The sequence below is a fragment of the Myotis lucifugus genome, unplaced genomic scaffold (assembly GCF_000147115.1).
Source record: "Myotis lucifugus unplaced genomic scaffold, Myoluc2.0 scaffold_5, whole genome shotgun sequence".
Classification (NCBI taxonomy): domain Eukaryota; kingdom Metazoa; phylum Chordata; class Mammalia; order Chiroptera; family Vespertilionidae; genus Myotis; species Myotis lucifugus.
This window is the reverse complement of record NW_005871053.1, coordinates 15004145-15026217: the sequence shown is the minus strand read 5'-3', so window position 1 is coordinate 15026217 and position 22073 is coordinate 15004145. Positions and strand designations below refer to the sequence as shown.

Sequence of the window (22073 nt, the reverse complement as noted above, 5' to 3'; positions counted from 1 at the left end):
GTTAGGCTTATATGCATGCATACAGGTCCTTGGGTTGATCTCTCCCTCCCCTACCTTCCCTCTGAGGTTTAATGGTCTGATCAATGCTTCTCTGTCTCTGGATCTGTTTTTGTTCATCAGTTTATGTTGTTTATTATATTACACAAATGAGTGAGGTCATGTGATATTTATCTTTCTCCAACTGACTTATTTAGCTTGGCATAATGCTCTCCAGGTCTATTCATGCTGTTGCAGATGGTAGAAATTCCTTTTTACAGCAGTGTAGTATTCCATTATGTAGATGTATCACAGTTTTTTAATCCACTCATCTGCTGATGGGCACTTAGGCTGTTTCCAAATCTTAGCTATTGCAAATTGTGCTTCTATGAACATAGGGGTGCATATATCCTTTCTGATTGGTGTTTCTAGTTTCTTAGGATATATTCCTAGGAGTGGGATCACACATAAGTATTTTCAGAAGTGTTTTAATTATTTTTTCTTATTGAGATATAATTGACATATGTAACATAATTTTTTTCACATCATATGGGTAATGTGCTGATGTAACAAGGTTTCAGAGAGGCATATCTCACACGAGAGCATGAACACCCAATCATAACGCTTATGACCTACAAAAGGATCTATAACTAACTCTTAAGATACGTTTTGAGGCAAAGTTGTTCTTCATCACAAAACCTCCTATTAGTCGTGGAGAAGGCCATTTCTGGTTTTTATTTTTCAGTTCTTATGCTAAAGCATGGAAGGGTTACTTAGAACAGCCACTCGTTTCATTTATAAGTACTAACAACGGTATTACTTGAAGTGTTTCAAATTTGAGTTTTCCACAAATTGGAGTTAAAAAAAAATTAGTGATCCTCTCAGTCCATTAAGAGTACATGAAGTTTTGGGTGCCTAAAACTAGAGTATGAGCAAGTAACATTGACTCAACAATCACTTACTATCATGTCTCTGTAAAATGAACCATGCCCAGCACCTCTGTACTGAGTCCTGGAGGCATGGGAAAGATGATAGGAAAATAAATATGGCACAGTGATAATACATTTACTTGAACAGAAGTAAAAATAGGAAGTCTCTAATACATGTCAAAGATATAAAAACAAAGTGCCATATGTCACGTTCTCAAAATGACAAGGAAAGGTTTTGTCAAGGAATTTGGACTTGAAATATCTTTAATTGAGGTGTAAGTTTTAACTTGGTAGGAAGAAAGGTTGACATATCTATTTTGAGTTGTCCAGACATAATAGCTCCCCAAAATTTTACATGAATCAAGATATGTTAATATTCTTTTCCCACACTCATACCAATGAGGCCTATTGTTGGAAATGAGACTTACAGACTAATACTGGTCTTATTCATGGAAATACCTTTATTCCACAATCTTAAACTCAATGTTAGCATCATAATTATTTTATAGTAAACATTCATTTGTAATATTTTCAACCATTGTATAAATATAGTGGTCATGATTTTCTGAGTCAAAACATAAATAATCTGTTTTTTTATCTAGTAAAAGGTATATTTTTTTTCTAATTTGGCAAGTTATCTAGGCAGAAAAATTTGTATAATTACATAAAAATCAAAGCATATTTAAATATATTAGAATTACCTTTGGTTTTAAAAATAAAATTATAATAAATTATTATTGTCCTAGAAAATTCAGGTTACATGAGCAAAATTGCATCCCAATTAAAACTTTATTTTCTTTTTCACTGTACTATTATCTACATAACTAATATTTCTCTTTTTGAATGAAACTTAATATATATATATATATATATATATTATGCAACAATGGTTTCAGTAATTTTGTAATGACTAAAAAGGAAATGATGTTAATAGCATAATTTTATATTAACCAGGTATTTATTTCATTCACTTTTTTTCCCTTAGGATAGTTGATTATGAGCTAGAAAAAAAATTAAGTTTATGAAAAAATTAAGTTTAAGAATAATTTTGGAAAACTTAAAGTCAAGAACCATTGAAATGACAGAATGTTTTGATCACCTAATTTCCTATTGTATTTTAGGTTCTGAACCTCTTCCTGGCCTTGCTTTTGAGTTCATTCAGTTCTGACAACCTTGCTGCCACTGATGATGATAATGAAATGAACAATCTCCAGATTGCTGTGGGAAAGATGCAGAGAGGCATTGATTATGTTAAAAGAAAAGTACATGAATTTATTCAGAAAGCCATTGTTAGAAAGCAGAAAGCTTTAGATGAGATTAAACCTCTTGAAGATCTGAATAACAAAAAAGACAGCTGTATTTCCAACCATACCACCGTAGAAATAGGCAAAGATCTCAATTATCTCAAAGATGGGAATGGAACTACCAGTGGCATAGGCAGCAGTGTAGAAAAATATGTCGTGGATGAAAGTGATTACATGTCATTCATAAACAACCCCAGCCTCACTGTGACTGTACCAATTGCTGTTGGAGAATCTGACTTTGAAAATTTAAATACTGAAGAATTCAGCAGCGAGTCAGATATGGAGGAAAGCAAAGAGGTAGGAGATTTTAAATAAGAAGATATTTTGCTATTAAGCTTTAAAATATCAAACTATTTAAAATTATGTTTTCTTTCAGTAAGAAAATAGGAAATATCAATTGATACATTTTCTATGGCAAATTGGTGATAAATCAGTGATATGTTAAAACATAGCTAGACAAGTAATCTGCTAATTTTAAAGTATTTACTATTTTGAATTATTGACAATATTAAAAATCAGATTAATATGAATTTTTCTAAGTATTGAAATATAAATATAGATTTTTAAAAATGCCTCAGATTATCCACTTTCTTCTTTATAATTCTCCCAAATGATTTTTTTTATATGTATCAAAAATACTTGTCAAGAAGGTAAGTTCCAATTCTGACTTTGCTATATTCTTGGCTCTTAGGAAATACTTCATAAAATGTGATTTTATTTAGTTTGCACAAGCATATTTATTCATGGAAAATCTGATTGGAATCTTGGCTTGATATTAATATATACTTTCATATTTTGTGAAGTAAATAATTTTTTAAGGAAGTGAAGATATTGATGAGGAATCACACTGAAAAATATTGGTAACTCTATTGAGCCCAGTGCCTGCATAATATTTTATAGAATGTAAAATTGTGCATTTAATAACTACAATAAGAGTCTTGGTAGTTTAAAGTATTTTTTGATTTACCACAAGTATGAGTATCAGAGTATGTTTTTGTTTGTTTATAGGTTAATATGTGCAGAGTTGGGGTAAAGAGAAAAGGAATTGAAATCCTCAGTATTTAATTGTTTACCTATACAAAAATATGGGTGGCTTTCCCAGTAACAAAAGCTTGCATAAATAAATAAAAATACCAACCATCACCAAAGATTTATCTTTATTTGTCACTTGAATTGATTGGCAGGAAAAATAAAGACCCCTTTTACTGTTCTCATTCTAAGAAAGATAGATGATTTGGGGGAATTTGAAGCATTAAAGTATAAAATTTAAGTAGTGGAACAAAGTATAATTAGGAATCAGTTAACAAAAATTATTAACAAAAATGTATTTCTAAGAAGGGAACTTTAGATATTTCAGTCAGTATTCCTATATGTATTCCATAAAATTACTAAAGAATATGCCATTTTCTATTCTTTCTTGTTTATAAGATAAATAGTATTGCTAATGCAATAATTAGGTAGAAGTAGATGTTAGCATAAATTCAAGGGAATTTTAAATATAGGTACTAAAATTATATATAAGTAACAAAGTTATAGCGACTAGTTTCACAGAATAGTGATGAAATTCAAGGGAAATATTTTAAAACCTTATAGCCCAGGGCAAAGAATCACTGTAGTTAGTTGAAGTGAAATGTTTACTAGTAAGACCATTATTTTAAGATTAAATATCTTAAGATATGGTTAATAAAATTTTGGATACGCATAGTTGGTTGGTCTATGCTGAAATGGTAGGGCCTAATTTCTGGTATTTTATATCACTAGAAGCTGAAGTCAGAGGTTAGAAAATAAAATTGGGTCATTACATTTTAATATCTATTCCCCTCTTATTGTTTCGACATTATTCCTAACAGTTAATATTTCCCTTATAGAAAGGGAAGTCAATTTTTATTTTTATGTATGCTTAGAGTCTTATATAAACTAAGAATGAATTATAAATAATCAAACATTTCAGCCCTCGGTCAGATTAAGCTTTTGGCTAAGTTTGAGTATTTTTTGAAGTGTAGATAACTTGTCATCCAGTCTTCTTTATTCAGAAATTTTAAAGTCTCAAGCTTCTCCAAAAGAACATGTATTATGCCTCACCTCAAAGCATTAGGTTTGACATTAGAGGAGCATCCAATAAACTGGGGATTATAGCAGGAAAATCCAAACTGTCTTCCCAATTTTTTCCTGTTATCATTAAATTTGTCATTTGTTTTCTGTATGAGTTAAGTACTCCAAAATAATATATGTGACCTTAGTACTTTGGAATTGGAGGCAGACAACTGATCTTCCCATTGTAAATAAAATTATTTTATTGCTTCAGCTATGGAGTCCTCTCAATACCTTCCCACTGTAGAGATTGTTACCTGGGTGTTAAAATGTATTATTTGGAGAATTTTTCAATTATGGATTCATCTCAAACTTCCTAAATATAAACTCATAAATGAATAAAAGATTATGTAATGGTTTAGGTAGGGAATATGTGCAGGCTTTAATCTTTTGGTATTTAATCTTTTGGTATTTAATGTGGTAGGTCTAACATTAGAAACAATCCAAATATTCCCACCTGAAATGTCTGATTTAGTGTTCTGTCTTCAAGTTATTTTTATCTTGTCCTTTTCTTAGCTGGTGGGATGGGATTATGCTGTTCAATATTGCATGTAGATTTGTAAGAAATGGTTTGAGGCTTATTGATATTCTTTTCTAAGTGGTTAAAAATATTAAAGGGAAAAATGGAGCACTTTTTAATTTTTGGAATGCCTAAGTGATTTCCTTTTTATAGGGCAGATTAACCAAGTGGGCCAGAGGTTGTTTAGGTGCTTGAACTAAATACTCTTCTATTCTGTCTTTGCCGAATTTGCGTGATTCTTTGATAGTTCCATAGATTCTCTAGAGCATATCATTTTAAATTCATCATGATCATGCATGCTTTAACTCCTATGTTATTTTTACTATATTTAATGTGATTCCTTTTACACTTTGTGATTTTTGAATGATTGATTTTTCTCGAGAGTTTTAATAATGTTGAAAGCATACTTGATTTTTCAAAGTGAAATTTACTAGTGCAATCTGGTGACCTTCACTGCTTACCATTCTTACCTCTCACAGGAGTAAAATCAAGCTGGAGTCATCAAGAACGCAGCGCTGGTGTTTTTTAACCAGCCAGAGGCTCGTGCCACCACTTTTACCCAGGTTACCCAAGCAAGTTGTACATATATAAATAGAATCAGTTTCTAAATGAATTTTGACTGGCCTGCATGTTACTCAGCTACATTCCTTGCCCATCCATTGGCAGTAAAATAAAAACATGCACAGCTTGCTCTTATGCTGGTCAGGCAAGTCTGGCAACCCAACTTTTAAAAAATGATTTAGCTGCTAGTTTCCTTACTAGATTTTTAATGGAAATTATGCTCACTGTAAAGTAGAAGTGCATGCCTTTATGGATTATTTAATTTCCATTTAACGTTACAGAGTTTTTAACATGCTGAGGGCCTAAAGGAGAAATGTAGGTGCTCTTTGAAAGACTCTTACAGAAAAGCTTTCTGTTGCCATCCCCCCCGCTCCTGTTAAATTTATTTTTCAATTACCCTTTTTTTAATATAGCCTCAACGAGTGCGCTTTGTTGGTAATTATTTTTGTTCAGTATCATATTAAGTTTTTCTGAAGGGTAGTCTGCAAATTAAAGCAATCCTTTATACATGTGCAAACTTCCTGAAGGATGCCTTTATGTTATAATAATGTAAATGAATGGGAATGTTTATGTTTTGGCTGCTATCAGCATGGGTATAATTTTTATCTGCTTAATTTTAGAGAAAATAGCATTGCTTTATCTAGCAATTGACCAAAAGTATTTTGCATTTAGAATATGACCCCCTTGGAGATTCTGTTGTTTACCCCTAAAAACTCCTAAGACTGAAAAAAAAAAGAAATATGTTTTTTTATACAAAAAAAAAGACAGTCTTAAAGGTGGTATTTTCAGAAAGAAAATAGATCTGAAATCCACTTTCTTTATCCTATTGTTCCTCAGTCCTTTGTGTTTTTGTCTCTCCTCTATTGTATCCAGACCTGCTGGGAAATTTTCTCCTGAAAAATATTATTTAAATATGTCACACAGACTCCTATACAGGGAAAAAAAATCATTGTGAGCTCTTGTTTCTTTGGTGTTTTTGAAAAGGAGGGACCTCCCTTGTCATGTGACTACAGAAATGAGCGTTATCCCGTTCTGTGAGATCCATTTGGTGGATTTTTCATTTCCTGATGTTGAAATCAAACATTTTAGCACAAATCAATATGTGCTAAAATATGCTAACCAAATTACTCGACCTAATGATTTTTTAAGATTATTAGTTTGTCACTTAGATGTGATTTCTTCTCCTTCTGTCATCAAAACTATGAAACAACCCTACCATAAGCATATCTGCTTATTTGGAAGGAGAAATGATTGTGCCATTCTTGTAGCATTCTCTTATCCTTTAGAGCAAAATATTCAGTCACTGGCACTCTAGATTCCATAAAAGGTAATGCCTCATATATTAGAGGAATGATATATAAAATGAGACCTTAGAAGTATCATTGCTCATGATTTAACACATATACACAGGGACTAGAAATACTTTTTCCTATTTATAATAATCCTTCAGAAAAAGCATGACTCTTTAGGATAATGGCTTGTTAAGGTTAGTTTCCTTATTCTCTGAGTATCCCATCTGTGGTGTGCCTTTGTTGAGAGGTAAATGGGGAAAAGCAGATTTGGCTGCAGTAAGTATAGAATACAAACCAAATAGGAACTGATTTAAATTGACTTCATTTATTCTCAACTCTCACATTATAGTTTCCAACTTTTTTAATAGGTCTCTGATCCTCCCTTAGGAAACATTGTCAGTTTTCTAAAAGATTATATATGCATACTTGTTACCGATTGGAGCTACCTGCTGGGACCTCAGTTCTTTTCATCGACACAGAAAAGATTTTAAGGTCAACGAAAATGAAAGTAAAGCAAAATGGGGTTTATTGAAGATGCATTACAAAGGAGGCACATGCCAGGAGAGAGAGAGAGAGAGAGAGAGAGAGAGAGAGAGAGAGAGAGAGATTGGCCTTGAATTTCTGGGTTTAAAATGGAGGTTTTCTGGGTGGAGCCTTTCATTTGTATTCAGGGATGATTGCCAGAAACTATCTTTCTTCTGGGCATGCCCTTACCCATAATGCATACAGAAAAACCCATAGGGGTGAGGGGTGAAAACCAAAATAAAAGTTTTTATTATAATTAGTCCAGGCCTTAGTAAGGTCACATTGTCATTGAGGTCATGCCGTTTTCCTCTGAGCTTGCGCCAAGAAGCAGCTGGCTCCCATCTGCCAGGGGCAGTCTGAGGCAATGTTGGTCCGACCCCAGGGCAGGCCTCACCGCAGCCGCTCATGTCTAACATACTGAATTCTAATACTTAAGAGGTGTGTGTGCGGGCGGGGAGCGGGGCGGGGGAGGGGATGTATATGGAAGGTTTGGGTAAGCAATGATGGGATGAGTTCAATAGATCTATGATTTTATCCTGGAGAATGTGTAGTTCTCAAAGGAAAGTTTTCCAGTGGGATAGTGAGGAAGGGAGAAAGCAAGCTCTAAACAACCCATAAGAACAAAATGAATAAATATGTGTGTTTTGGGGGCACTCGTACTCTGCTGAAGGATAGGCCATAAAGGTTCCTTTTGCCATCCCAAGAAAGAGATTTAAGATCCTGAGAGTCATAGGTCAGAAAATTTTGTAATATATTCATTATAAAGAATAAAGTAGCCCTAAACAGTTTGGCTCAGTGGATAGAGCGTCGGCCTGCAGACTAAAGGGTCCCAGGTTCGATTCCAGTCAAGGGCATGTACCTTGGTTGTGGGCACATCCCCAGTAGGGGGTGTGCAGGAGGCAGCTGATGGATGTTTCTCTCTCATCGATGTTTCTAACTCTCTATCCCTCTCCCTTCCTCTCTGTAAAAAAAAAATCAATAAAATATATTTAAAAAAAAAAGAATAAAGTATTTTCTGGATAATATAGTACATTAATAATGATACTTTTGATTTTTTTCCATCTCCCTTATTAAGAAGGTAACAAGGACTAAAGTGTAACTTTGGCCTTGAGCTTATCCCAAAGCAAGCAAGACCATCACTTTCATTGTTCCAGTGTTAAGATTTCTCATGTAAAAGGACCCAGAGCTGTCTTTAAGTACAGATTAGTACTAGTATCCACGTGGGACAAAGGATTGCCATTCTTAAAGACCAAAATGTTAGTTAGATATGGAATACTTGATTTAATCTATACTTGAATGATCCTTTTATTTTTTAAAAATATTATTTTATTGACTCAGGTTAGAATATACTAGTCTTTTTTTCTAAATTATATACAATGTTTACTAATTGAATTTTTAAAAAATAACTGCATAACAAGAAACACGTGTGCTTATGAAAATCTTAATAGGAAGTAAAGTTTTCTCTCCCTTTTTCTATTTGATTAATTATTTTTATAAATACTTATACTTTCTAAAAGAAGGACAATTATGTTGGCACATTGATGTTTAATAATAATTTATCAATGATGTAGAAAGCAAAAGAATTATATGTTTAAAAATACAAACTGAATATTTGCGTCTTGACATTTATTTATTAGATCACTAAGCAAAATATGGTTTTGCTCTGCTTAACTCCTAAAACTGGAATTACCCAGCTCTTAGAAGAATACAGGTTTTAAATAATATGAGCCCTATAATGAAGTTTGCACTTTAAAAATGTTTAATATTTACATTTAAAAGTAAATGATTGCCAGTGCTATTATTCATAGCAAATAAAAATTTGCTATTCCTGTTTGATATCTTAACTATCCTGACATTGGATTTGTATTTTGTTAAAGTTTAATGAGGTAAGGGCTATGCTAACAATATCATTCAGTCTATTGTTTCCCAATAAATAAGCTCAGACAATAAAAAGATAACCTACCCATCTAAATTTAGCAAGGAGGAGTAGAACATGTCAAGTACAGAACTTGAAACTATAGAACTGGTTTTATTTCTAGACAGTTAATATTTTGGTCTCTTACTCATATAGCATTTTGTAGTGAACTATGCCTAGACTGAAGTATGACAAGCAGCCTTTATTTGACAATTCTTTTTTAGGTGTATGAGGACTAATAGTTCCATATAATGATGTGTGTGAAGTTGCACTGTAGTTAGGATTGATTGTAATTATGACCTTTTCTGGAGCTGAAGATTTTTATAGTCTTAGATTCATTTGGTTTTCATAGGTACCTTACAGATTTTAACTTTTAGTCAACATATTTTGTATAATTATGATATTTATCTCAGGTGATTTAAGAAAGTCATTGAATTGAGGTTATCTAGAAAGATTTTATAAGTCAGAATTTCAAAATATAAATATAATCTGAACTAATACTACGTTCATGATCATGAGAGATGGTAATTGACAATATCATGAGAACTATTTTAAACCTACAATGTTTGATTACATGTTAAGTCTACTAAATGTTTTAGATAGATAAACATTGGGTTTACCTCTGAATCTTCAAAGAAATTCTCTAAGGAAAAATGGGGCACAGAAGATGTAGAGTCCAACTACTGACTCATTATGACTTTTGAGAAGGTGATTTAAAGCCCCATTTCCTTCTCTAAATAGACACTGGCATGGTTGATGTTGAGGATGAATGTGCAGCCCATATTCTTCATTTGTAAACCAAGTAAAGCTATTCAAGTAATTCATGAGAGAGGTAGGTCCTGTGTTGTTCCACATCAGAGAGAAGATGGAGAAGGATGAGAGTTCCTCTCCTTCAAGAGGTTCCATTCACTTGCTGGGAGTGTAGATCCTTGTACATAGAGTGAAAAGAGAGAAAACATTGTCAGTGTTAGTTTTCCTGACTCCAGAGTTAAACTACAGTTTGCTTTGTAGACTTATCTCAGGAATGAATAATTGGGAGCCTGGTGTTGAGACAGCACTCCTAATCCTAAGAGTTGTTGGTCATTACACAGTTTAGAATCTTGCAGGATTTGTGTTACTCTGAACTTTAAGTCAGAATATTATTTGTATGCACTTGAATGTGAAAGTAAGTATTAGATAGGAGGTGTTAGAAACAGTGGTGGAATAAGATTCCATGTAACAGTCATTCATTTACTCAACAAACATTTACTAAACACAACATTGATGATAAGTACTAGAGATACAGAGATGGTAAAAGCATGATATTTGTCTCAAAAAATTAAGTCTGGTGATATATGTCTTCTAGAAATACAAAATATTTTATGTGCACTTTTGAAAAAGTAATAACATGACCTTTAAGTACATACATATTTGGCTTCAATAAAAAAGCATCTAGCCTGGCTGGCATGGCTCAGTGGTTGAGCACTGACCTATGAACAGGAGGACACAGTTTGATTCCCAGTCAGGGCACATGTCTGGGTTGTGGGCTTGATCCCCAGTGTGGGGCATGCAGGAGGCGGCCAATCAAGGATTCTCTCTCATCATTGATGTTTCTATCTCTCTCTCCCTCTCCCTTCCTCTCTGAAATCAATAAAAAAAATTATTTTTTAAAAAAGCATCTACCCGTGGCCTATGTGGCTTAGTTGGTTGAAAATTGTCCCATGAACCTGAAGGTTGCCTGGTTTGATTCCTGGTCAGGGCACATGCCTGGGTTGTGGTCTCAATCCCCAGTAGAGAGCAGGCAGGAGGCAGCTGATCAGCTGATCAATATTTCTCTCTCACATAGATCTTTCTCTCTCTCCCTCTCACTTCCTCTCTATCTGAAATCAATATTTTAGAAGCATCTATTAATTTTATGTCAATACTAAATCATTGGGCTAAATGAAAGGATTGATAAATTGATATTACAGGATCCTCTGGAAACTTTTGAACATTTTGAACAAAGTTTTCCTGGAATATCTTATCTAGTGACTTTTTCCAATCATTGTCAAGGGCTAACCATCATTATGTTGTGAAGTCCACTCATTCATTCATTTTAAAACAATATTTATTGAGAACCTTCAACACACCCAGCCCTGATGTAGGCTCTGATGCAGTAATTGACCAATGCCAGCTTGAGAGTGTGGAGCACCCTGAATATGGATCCTCATTTTTTACTGGGGCCCACTCCCAGGCCTTCCCCTAATCTGTATTTGCAGTGTGATGCTTGTTCTTAAGAGGAATATTATCAAATTCTAATCGTGGGCTGTCTGTAGGTAGATCAGATATGATTGTGCTTTAATTTTTCTGATTATTTATATCATATTTCAACATCCTGCAAATGATAAGATGAGTATTTTCAGATCCCTGATAGGTAACAACTTCATGTGAATCGGATGGGTTGGAAAGAGAGGGTAATTAAGTCATTTCTTAATCAATTATGTATGTAAAAAAAAGCTACACATATCTAAGACAAAGGACAGGAAATTAGAAATAGTCCAAAAACTTAGAATATTTGTAATAAATTTAACTTTGACATTTCATCTTAAAACAAAATATATTTAAATTTTGTTGACAAAAATATTATAATTGAGTGTCTGTCTAGTATTGTGATATAGTTAATAAGTAGAAAAATGAATCAGCAACCTAAAACACCTTACAATATATAATTCTTGATTTCATTAATTTGGTCAAATTAAAAAGCAATGCCCAAACTAGTTCCAAGGCAGACATATGTGATATTTACATTTCTATCATTGGTATTGTTAAATTACATAAGATACATTTTCTGTTTTTAAAAATATCGATTGATTTTGAGAAAACGAGAGAGCGAGAGCAACAACGATTTGTTGTTCCACTTATTTATACATTCATTGGTTGTTTCTCTTATGTGCCCCAATGGGGGATCAAACCTGCAACCTTGGCATATCTGGCTGACACTCCAACCACTGAGCTCCCTGGTCAGGACCAGACAAAGCATTCAATCTCATATATTATCTATAAATATTTTACTTCATGAGCACCACTTGTAAATATTTTATATAAAGAAAATTATTTTCATACAATAAATTAACCATTTTCCCAGGGTAATTCATAGAATCCTTAGGCCAAATGTGCATAGATTGTTTCTAGTACTGACTACATCCATTTTATAATAGTTCAACATATTTTAACCTGCATTTTATCATGTGCTTACCTCATCCCCTTTATAATGTAGCTCTTACCAGCTCAGCCGTTTCCTAATGTTATGCATTAATGGTAATAACATTGTAACAGGTTGGAGAATGCCCTGGCCCAAACTACTTTGATTCCATGTGGCACTCATACCTGGCCCTGTGTCATGACTGCAGTATCTTAAGATCAGGTTCAAGGCTGGGGTCTCTTCATTGATGCTGATCCATGAAGGACCTGACCTACATAAAGTTTATTGCATTTCAAGGTTTCAAACAATTTCTTTCTACTACATATATATACTTTTGGTGGTATTTGATTTAACCTAAAGGAAAAAAACAACAACAGCAACCAAAGATGTATTTCTGCTTGTATTAACAAAACAGGTAAGAGTGCCAGAGTAACAAGTAGTTTCCAAATGCACAATGAAACACGGGCGTGCATTGGCCAAAGAGAATGCGAAATATCAGCTCTTGCTACAAAGCTAACAATGTGCTGCTCTTTTGGGAATTAGAAAACTATAGAATATATTTAATAACAACTGATGGTATATGTTTTCATGTCAATGAAAAGTGGATAAATTTAGATTGTTGCTGTTTATGTGCATTTGATCAAATCTTTTCTGCATTTGACATGAAAATACACTTATACAGCTTTCGTTGGTTGGGTCACAATTTTAGAATAAAACACACTATACTATTCGCAAACTAATTTACAAAAGCAAGATCATGGATGACCATACAACTCTGGCAGCTTCCATGAGCTCTCTGCAGGATTTTATTTCAGAATCTTTATGATGGGCTTAATTAAAAATTGTATAAGTTGTTAGTAGCATATTTTTAAAGAAAAAAATATCCTTTATTGCTGTATCTAATCTTGTGACCCCCACCTCTACTAAAGCAAATTGGCATTATGTTTAAGATATTCTTAAATTACAGATCAAGGGGATGCGTCCTGAAGACTTGAGGGCACACCTTTTGAATTTTTATATTATAGAGTAAAGAAAACATTTTAAAAGCTTTTCTGTGGAATTGATTTTCAGAAGTTAAATGCAACTAGTTCATCAGAAGGCAGCACAGTTGATATAGGAGCTCCCGCTGAGGGAGAACAACCGGAAGTGGAACCTGAAGAATCTCTGGAACCTGAAGCCTGTTTCACAGAAGGTAAGAGAAACAATGCATGTATGTTCAGTAGACTTCTCTTAGCCATCCATCTATTTCCCTCCCGCTTTTAAAATCAGCTACATCTATCTAACAACCGTTATTTGTTTGCTTTACTTTTTCTATATCAAAACAAAGATGATTTTTAAAGAGGTAAGATTTAATTTATGTGATCAGATATTCTTATTTTTGTGGATCCTATTCAACTCTTGGAAATGCTTCTAACTATCTGGGTTTTTTTGGTGACCTTCTAGACTATCGAATAGAAGAGAAAGCCAAATCATATCTATCTCTCTTTAGCTTTAGAAAATAAAAGGAAAAAAATTGAAACTCAAAGAACTAGTTTATGGTTTACTATTTTATCTGATCATAATGGGTACTAACTGATGAGAGTACATTTTAAATTGTCCCTAAAGGGTTACCTGTGTCTGCTAAGGTTAAACATTTTTATGAGCTCTGGATTATAAGAGATAATTAAATGCTAAAATAAACTATGAGTTAATATATATTATATTGTATGGGGCACCATGCCATTGGAGTAATCTGAAGAGGATTTTCTGCAGAAAGCTAAAAGTATGTTATTTGAGTTATGGATCAATTATCTCTTGAACAATAATACTGTGTATCAAACCACCCAAAATTTCTTAGCATATAACAACAAGCATATTTTTGCCCACAATTCCATTGCCGGCTAGCTAGTTTTGCTGATCTTGCTTGGGCTTTCTCACAAGTCTGAGGTGTTGGATGAGACAATTGAAATGACTCAGCTCCACTTGGCTATCTCATCCTCCACACCCTGGCCTGAGGTTGTTCTAATCCTGAAGGCAAAGGGGCAAGAGAGGAAGCCTGAATACTAAGGTCAAGCTTCCACTGTGTCAGGTGTGCTCCTGTCCTGGCCAATCCAGATTCAGTGTGAGAATGTACCACTAATGATGCCAAAAGGTATACAAAATTAGTGCAAGACCACAGGACACAAAATTCTTTACATTTCTTATGTAAGCCACTATTATAGACAGAGAAACGCTTCTCTAAAACCCCGGGACTCACTTCATTTTCACTCACTTTTTAATTAACAGCTATTTAATAATTCATACTATGTCTTAATCCCAAATTCAATACCATACAGTAATTGCTGAAATAAAAGGTTTTTTTTAAAAATAATAATGACTGCCTCAAATTATTGCTAGTTTATTGCAACTAAATCTAAAAAAGTTTCATTTGGGCAATATATGTTTATATTAAGGACATTAAAACTGTTTTAATTTAAACTTTAAGCTGTTTTTAAAAATGCAAGTATACAGATGTTAGAAATCACAATTGATGTCAACAGATTCTTTCTAGGTTTTTACAGAAGATTATGTTGCATATACTTATTGATTTTGGACTTAAATGCATTGGTGAAAATAAATATTTAAATATTCATTTCAAGTTTTAAATAACTTTAGAGCAAAAGCTGTTTGTTCAGCATAAGTTATGATGGATGCTACTTTTTTCTTATTTCCTTCAAAAAATCTGCAAACATTTCAGTATAATTACTTGATTATAAAAAAATTTATGAGCCTTGACCAGTGTTCTAAGTGGTTAGAGCATCAACCCACGCACCAAAGGGTCTCGAGTTAGATTCCCAGTCCAGGGCATGTACATGGGTTGCAGGTTTGATCCCAGCCTGGTCAGCACATGTGCAGGAAAGCAACCATCAATGTGCCTCTCATACATCCATGTTTCTCTCTCTGTCTCTCTCTCTTCCTCCTCCCCTCTCTCCCTTCCACTCTCTCTAAAAATCAATGGGAAAAAATATTCTCAGATGAAGATTAACAACAACAACAAAAAAGAATTATGACTTCGCAAAACATTCAAGTGGTATCTCACAAAAATTATTTTTGTGGCATTAGTTATTACTCTTTTCCAGACAACTAGCTTACTTTAGGATATCTATATATATAAAAGCCCAGCAACCAGAACTGTGGAACAACCAGAATGATCAGAACAACCAGTGGATATTACGTGCATTGCGGCAACCAACCAGCCTGATCTGGGCCCTGATCAGGCCCCCCTCCAGCTGGCCCAGCCCATTGGCCCCAACATCCCGATCAGGGGTGGGGCCGGCCAGCTAACTGCCGTGGCCCCTCCCCCCTACTGGCTCAGCCCGATGGGCCCCCATTGGGGTGGGGCGGCCAGACCCCACCCATGCACGAATTCCTGCACTGTGCCTCTAGTATGCATAATAATAAATATGATGCTATCAACATTGTCTTTTATAAAGTTAAAAAACTTTTAAGAATGAAATATTACCAGCATAGCATTATAGACAATAATGACTAATTCATAGATACTGACCAACTTTGACAATTAGAATATTTTTGTTATATTTGCTTCAGTTTTTATTTAAGAATAAAACAGATACAGATTAGGCCCCTTTGTACCCCTTCCTTTCTTCTATCTTAGAGGTAAACCAGTGTCTCAATATTTTGTCATTTATTATTCCTACTAACCTGGTCTTTCTTTTTGGTTAAACAGTGTCTTTTCATCTCATAGCCTCATTAGGGGGGAAATTACAGTTTCATTTAATAAATTGCAATGAATATATTAGGGCATGTAATTCTCCTTAGTCCTTTGGGAAACAGAAATATCAAAAGGAGCTTGCCCTCAAAAAACAACAAATATGCCCTATATTTCTTAATGAGAAACTAATAACATTTAATAGCCCTTCATTAAATTTTCATGAAACAAAGGATATGATCTGGCTGCTTACATTATAAAGTAGCATCTGATAAATATCTACCCAGTAAAATACTATGCTCCTTGCAGATGAGGTAACCATTCTTCCATTCATTGGATAAGAGTCCTCTATCATGGTTAACACCCTATCTCCTGGCTCCTTCTGGCTCCCACACACCAGTGACACCATATTCTGTGTGCTGCCAGGTCCTATCATCTTAGCAGTATCCTGACCATTGTCACCACCATTACCCCTGCTTTCATTTTCCTTAACATTCAGGTGATTGTGTCTCATAGACTCTGAACTCCTTTCCCATCTTCTTTCTTCTATCCAATTTTCAAAATAAGCATACATAATTCTAAATCAGTGTTTTTATTAGGTAAATTTTCATAACTTACAAAAAAACCCTTCAATGTTTCCCCCATTAGATAGCAGATAAAATTTACATTTTCTCATTCAGGTCCTCTTTTCAGATTAGCTCTCAGTGTCTTTTCTAGTCTTAATTCCTAATCCTCTCTGTCATGCAACTTCCAGGCATTTATCTCACCAAGTTCTATTTGTATCATTGTTTCTGCATTCCTCACAGCTCCAGGTACTAGAACTGGTTCTTACACATCTTCTAAAATCTCATCTCAAATCCGTTACATCCATAAAGCTCAATATCAGAAATTAATCTCTGCCCACAAACTCTCATAATACCTTATTTATTTTGTGATAATTATTGCTTTTTGAAATTATAGAATCTCTCCTGCTTCAAATGCACATTGTTTTTAGGGCAAGGCTATGTCTTAAACATTCTAATATTATAATTTGTTCAATACAAGTCCTTGAATACAAGAGATATTCAATAAATATTTGTTGACAAGCCTTTGATCTAGTAGTCCCCATATTACACAAAGGTGTTTATTACATTGTTGCTAATAATAGCCAGAATTAAAGCTACATAAATATTCAATAATAGTGGAATAACTATATTAATTCTTGTTAAGTCTGGTAATCTTATTTAGAGGTATTGTGAAAGCTTTTATATTCTATTTACTTGTAATTAAAAAGGAAATATTGGGCCTGGCTGGTGTGGCTCAGTTAGTTAGGCATGGTCCCATGCACCCGGGGGTTGCTGGTTTGATTCCCCATCAGGGCACATGCCCAGATTGCAGGTTCGATCTCCAGTTGGGGTATGTGCAAGAGGCAACTGATCAATGTTTCTCTTTCAGTCAATGTTTCTCTCTCTCTCTCTCTCTCTCTCTCTCTCTCTCTCTCTCTCTTCCCTTTCCTCTCTCTCTAAAAGCAATAAAAACATATATTTTTAAAAGGAAATGTTTATATTATACCATTAAGTGAAATAATTAGAATTCAAATATACAAATATCCACATATGAATGAAATGATCAACTTCTGGTGATTTTAATTTTCTCTCTGTTTTTCTATGTATTTCTAATGCAATATAATCCAATTTAATAGTCCCATAAACATACAAAATGTGTGGAATGAGTAATTAAAAAACAGATGATTTCTATTTCTATAAGTGGAAGCCATCTTAAAAAATGAAGTCATTTACCAGTTGTCAGATAATAATATAGATGAATATCCCACCAACACAAATGTTCATAATCAAAGAGTATTTTCTTTTTCTTCCTTTACTTTGACATATTTTAGACTGTGTACGGAAGTTTAAGTGTTGCCAGATAAGCATAGAAGAAGGCAAAGGAAAACTCTGGTGGAACTTGAGAAAAACTTGCTATAAAATAGTGGAGCATAACTGGTTCGAAACCTTCATTGTCTTCATGATTCTGCTCAGCAGTGGGGCACTGGTAAGTGACATATGATCTACTCCTTTACCTTTCCTCTCAATGCACCTCCTATTTCATGTTTTTACAATAACTTGTTGGTGAGGAGGAGAGACATTGTGTGATATTTTTAGTATAGTTGTGAGAGGCTCAATAAATAGGCTCAATAAATTTATTGTTCTGAAGTAGGCCTCAGGATGAATCAAACTCAGAACACTATGGTTTTTGTAATATCTAAAAAAGGATCTTTTTTACTTTCACTCAAAAGAGACTGTTCTTACTAAGCATGACTATGCAGGTATGATATGGGATTATCGCTAAATATCAAACTACGTAACATAACTCCATTGCTGCAGGGAACTCACCTGCCTTGTTCGTGCTGATTCACTAGTGCCAACCATAGTGAATGGTAAATAGTACACTGACATAATTACTGACTAGTAGCAAAGTGAAAGCATTGCGAACTTATTTTATGTCTGATTTCACTCAATGGAATGATCAATTTGGTCAGAATATTGATTAACATAATAAAAAGTGTGACCGGTTTTCCTATTTGGTGATACAAACATGGTTGCATTTGTACTATTTTTTCAGTTAGTCAGTAGTGTTGGGTGAATTGATTTCAATATAAGGATATGGCATTGTATCCGGAGCCCTCTAAGCCCACCTCTGATGTAATTGACAATCCTGCATCCTGCCGTGTACTCAGAACAAAGAGGGTGAGCCCTGTGTTTTAATGCCAAGTGGAAAGACAACCCTGAATCTCATTAGTGACTAGTGTCCTTGTTGTAGTAGCTCTTGGTTCTCAAGTGCATCCAGTCAAAGCTCAAGGAAGTACATCAACAGGCTGGCTTCTAAGCAGCTTCCACCCTCAGCTATAAATTGAGCTGAAAGCTTTTAGGCCCTGGTGCTAAGCTCACAAGCTCAGATTCCCTTTTTCTTCAAAAAAGAAATTTTTTCTTTATCATTCATCCAGACCACCAGGTTACCCTCATAGTCTTTCCTGTAAGGCAGCGGTTCTCAATCTGTGGGTCGTGACCCCTTTGGGGGTCAAACGACCCTTTTACAGGGGTTGCCTAAGACCATTGGAAAACACATAGATAATTACATATTGTTTTTGTGATTAATCACTATGCTTTAATTATGTTTGATTTGTAACAATGAAATTGGGGGTCACCACAACATGAGGAACTGTATTAAAGGGTCGAGGCATTAGGAAGTTTGAGAACCACTGCATGTAAGGGCATTGAGTTAGACAATTGCTTTTTTCATTCAGATGTCCCAGGGACTCCTGTAAATGAGTCCCCAACCCTTTCTGAGGAATTCTGCAAAATGATGGCTTAGGGAGCTTCTAGAAATTGTGTGTGTGTGTGTGTGTGTGTGTGTGTGTGTGTGTGAGAGAGAGAGAGAGAGAGAGAGAGAGAGGTTATAGTCCAGTGTCCTTCCCCAGGCTAATGGAGCTCATTGCTTTACATTTGCATTAGTGAGGGGGTACATCCCAGTGACTGCACTAAAGGAAGTGGGTCTACTTGCAGTGACTTTCTGCTGTAGAGAGAAGCAGCTGGCAGTAAAAAATGTTAAGTTTTTTTGAGGTACTGATACTAAAACTTTAAAATTATTTGAATTTATTGGTTGACTGAAATGCCCAGGCAGCAGTCATTTGCATATAGATAACTATAAGGCAAAATGCAGCTATGAAAACAGGAAGGCTTCCAGTGCGGGCACCTGAGAAGAGGTTTGCAGCATGTATTTTCTAATAAGCTATCAATTAGCGACAGTACAATGAAATTTAATTGCATTTTTTTCCTTACAGGCCTTTGAAGATATATATATTGAGCAGCGAAAAACAATTAAGACCATATTAGAATATGCTGACAAAGTTTTCACTTACATATTCATCCTGGAAATGCTTCTCAAGTGGGTTGCATATGGTTTTCAAATGTATTTTACCAATGCCTGGTGCTGGCTAGATTTTTTGATTGTGGATGTGAGTATTCTTCACTGTTTCATTCCATTGGCATGTGATGATACATCAAGCATGTCAAACTCAAAGGCTAACATGAGCCAGATAAACAAGGTTTAAATTTATGTGGGCTGCAAAAACCAAAAGCTTCAAATTTCATAGAAATGTAGGTTTATTTTGATAGAGACATGCTGAATACAAAGGGCTGAAATAAATGAGTAATAGTTAACATAAAGTAATAGAACATTTTAATAAAAATTAATATTTTTTCTTGAACATTAACTTACCAGACACTAAATAACTGCACAAATTAATAGGCGTAAAGCAACTAAACCTATTTTTCTTGTTCTCCGAAAGTGAAGTATTTCCTGTTGCGCACACCAAACAAGTCAGTCCAAGACTAATGACGCGGCAATCGGCTGCTAAAATATTTGCTCCTAGTATTAGTGGGGAGAAATGGTGTGCCTACGCATAAGGTGCGTAAGGGAAATGAGTGCAACACGATTATAGTAATCAGTCATTAGCGAACATTGTAGTTCATTATTAATAATTATGTACAACAGGATATTGTAAAAATTAAGTTATGAAATTTTTATTAAAACATTTCTTACATACCGTTATATTGGCTGGGCTGCACATGTGTCCCATGGGCTGCGAGTTTGACATGCTTGTGATACATATTAGTCCTCACAATGATGCTTAACATATATAGTAGGCACTCCATTAATACTGTCTGCATGGGTGCAAATATAAATGGTGATTTCTATTTTCCCAATGATACAAAGTCTCCAAACCTTTTTATTTTGCCAATTTAAATACATATACTTTCATAGGTGAAACAGCAGTCAAATGCTATGTTATTGTTATTATTGATTTAGCTTCAAATTAATATTTAACATTCCAAGCTATACAAATAATATGTTAATGTAGTTTTGCTTTTTTCACTCTCACATTTAATACAATAACTGTATTTAAATTATTCACATCTTTGACATTAGCATCTTTGTTATCACCAGAGACTGTTGAGAAGTGCTTAGCCCACAGATGGATTACTAATTACAAAAAATGTGAAAGTCCAAATAGCAAGAGACACTTCTTGATTCATATGAAGGTTGAAACAGATTGGCTATGAACTATTTATTTAAAGGTTTATTAAACTGCATTGGTGTTGAAAATAAAGTAAGATGGAGAGCCGAAACCGGTTTGGCTCAGTGGATAGAGCGTCGGCCTGCGGACTGAAAGGTCCCAGGTTCGATTCCGGTCAAGGGCATGTACCTGGGTTGCGGGCACATCCCCAGTAGGAGATGTGCAGGAGGCAGCTGGTCGATGTTTCTCTCTCATCGATGTTTCTAACTCTCTATCTCTCTCCCTTCCTCTCTGTAAAAAATCAATAAAATATATATATAAAAAAAAAGTAAGATGGAGAACCAGAGTATAAGAGGCTTTAAAACATTGAACATGAGGTTACTCCTGATTTCTGAGTGAGAAGTTTGAGGAACATCTCATCTTTTATTCACAAATATGAGATCATACTGAACAAAAAAGTTTTAAATTATGTTTATTTTATTTTGGAGATTTACTTCTTAAATGCCTTTCAAATTCTTAATTCATTCAGAATGGAGAGAAAGGAATTTAAAGGCTTTTTGTCTAGACAAGTCTAGGGGATATGTTCATAGCAACACAATTTACAATAGCTAAGATCTGTAAACAGCCCAAGTGCCCATCAGTAGAGGAGTGGATAAAAAAGCTGTGATACATTTGTACAATGGAATACTATGCAGCAGTAAAAAAGAAGTTTCTCTTACCCTTTGAGACCTCTTGGAGGGACCTGGAGAGTATCATGCTAAGTGAAATAAGTCAGTCAGAAAAAGACAAGTCTCACGTGATCACACTCATATGTAGAATCTAAGTAACAAAATAAGATGATGTGGATCCAGAGACATGAAAGCATGGAACAGAGTGCAGAATCTCAGAGGGAAGGCAGGGGAAGGTGGATGGCTGGGGAGTAATCAACCAAAGACCTTGTATGCATATATGCATGGCCCATAGACACAGACAATAGGGTGCTGAAGGCCAGGGGTGGAGGGCGGAGGGTGGAGGGCATCAATGGGGAGGAAAGGGGACATATGTAATACTTTCAAC

At 34.7% G+C, this 22073-nt stretch overlaps 1 protein-coding gene and 1 non-coding gene across 3 annotated transcripts in view; one reads left to right on the top strand and one right to left on the bottom strand.

Moving 5' to 3' along the window:
• Positions 1–22073, top strand: part of LOC102418508 (sodium channel protein type 2 subunit alpha) — a 93285-nt gene that overhangs the window by 46383 nt on the left and 24829 nt on the right. For both annotated transcript variants that reach the window (XM_006083188.3, XM_006083189.3), the window contains exons 17-20: positions 2027–2506; positions 13345–13465; positions 17838–17992; positions 19782–19955. In XM_006083188.3, the coding sequence (XP_006083250.1) occupies positions 2027–2506; positions 13345–13465; positions 17838–17992; positions 19782–19955 (930 nt within the window). The remainder of the gene's footprint in view (positions 1–2026; positions 2507–13344; positions 13466–17837; positions 17993–19781; positions 19956–22073) is intronic.
• On the bottom strand, positions 520–620 carry LOC111823625. The gene has a single exon (XR_002826696.1). It is a non-coding gene; the product is annotated as a small nucleolar RNA U13 (small nucleolar RNA).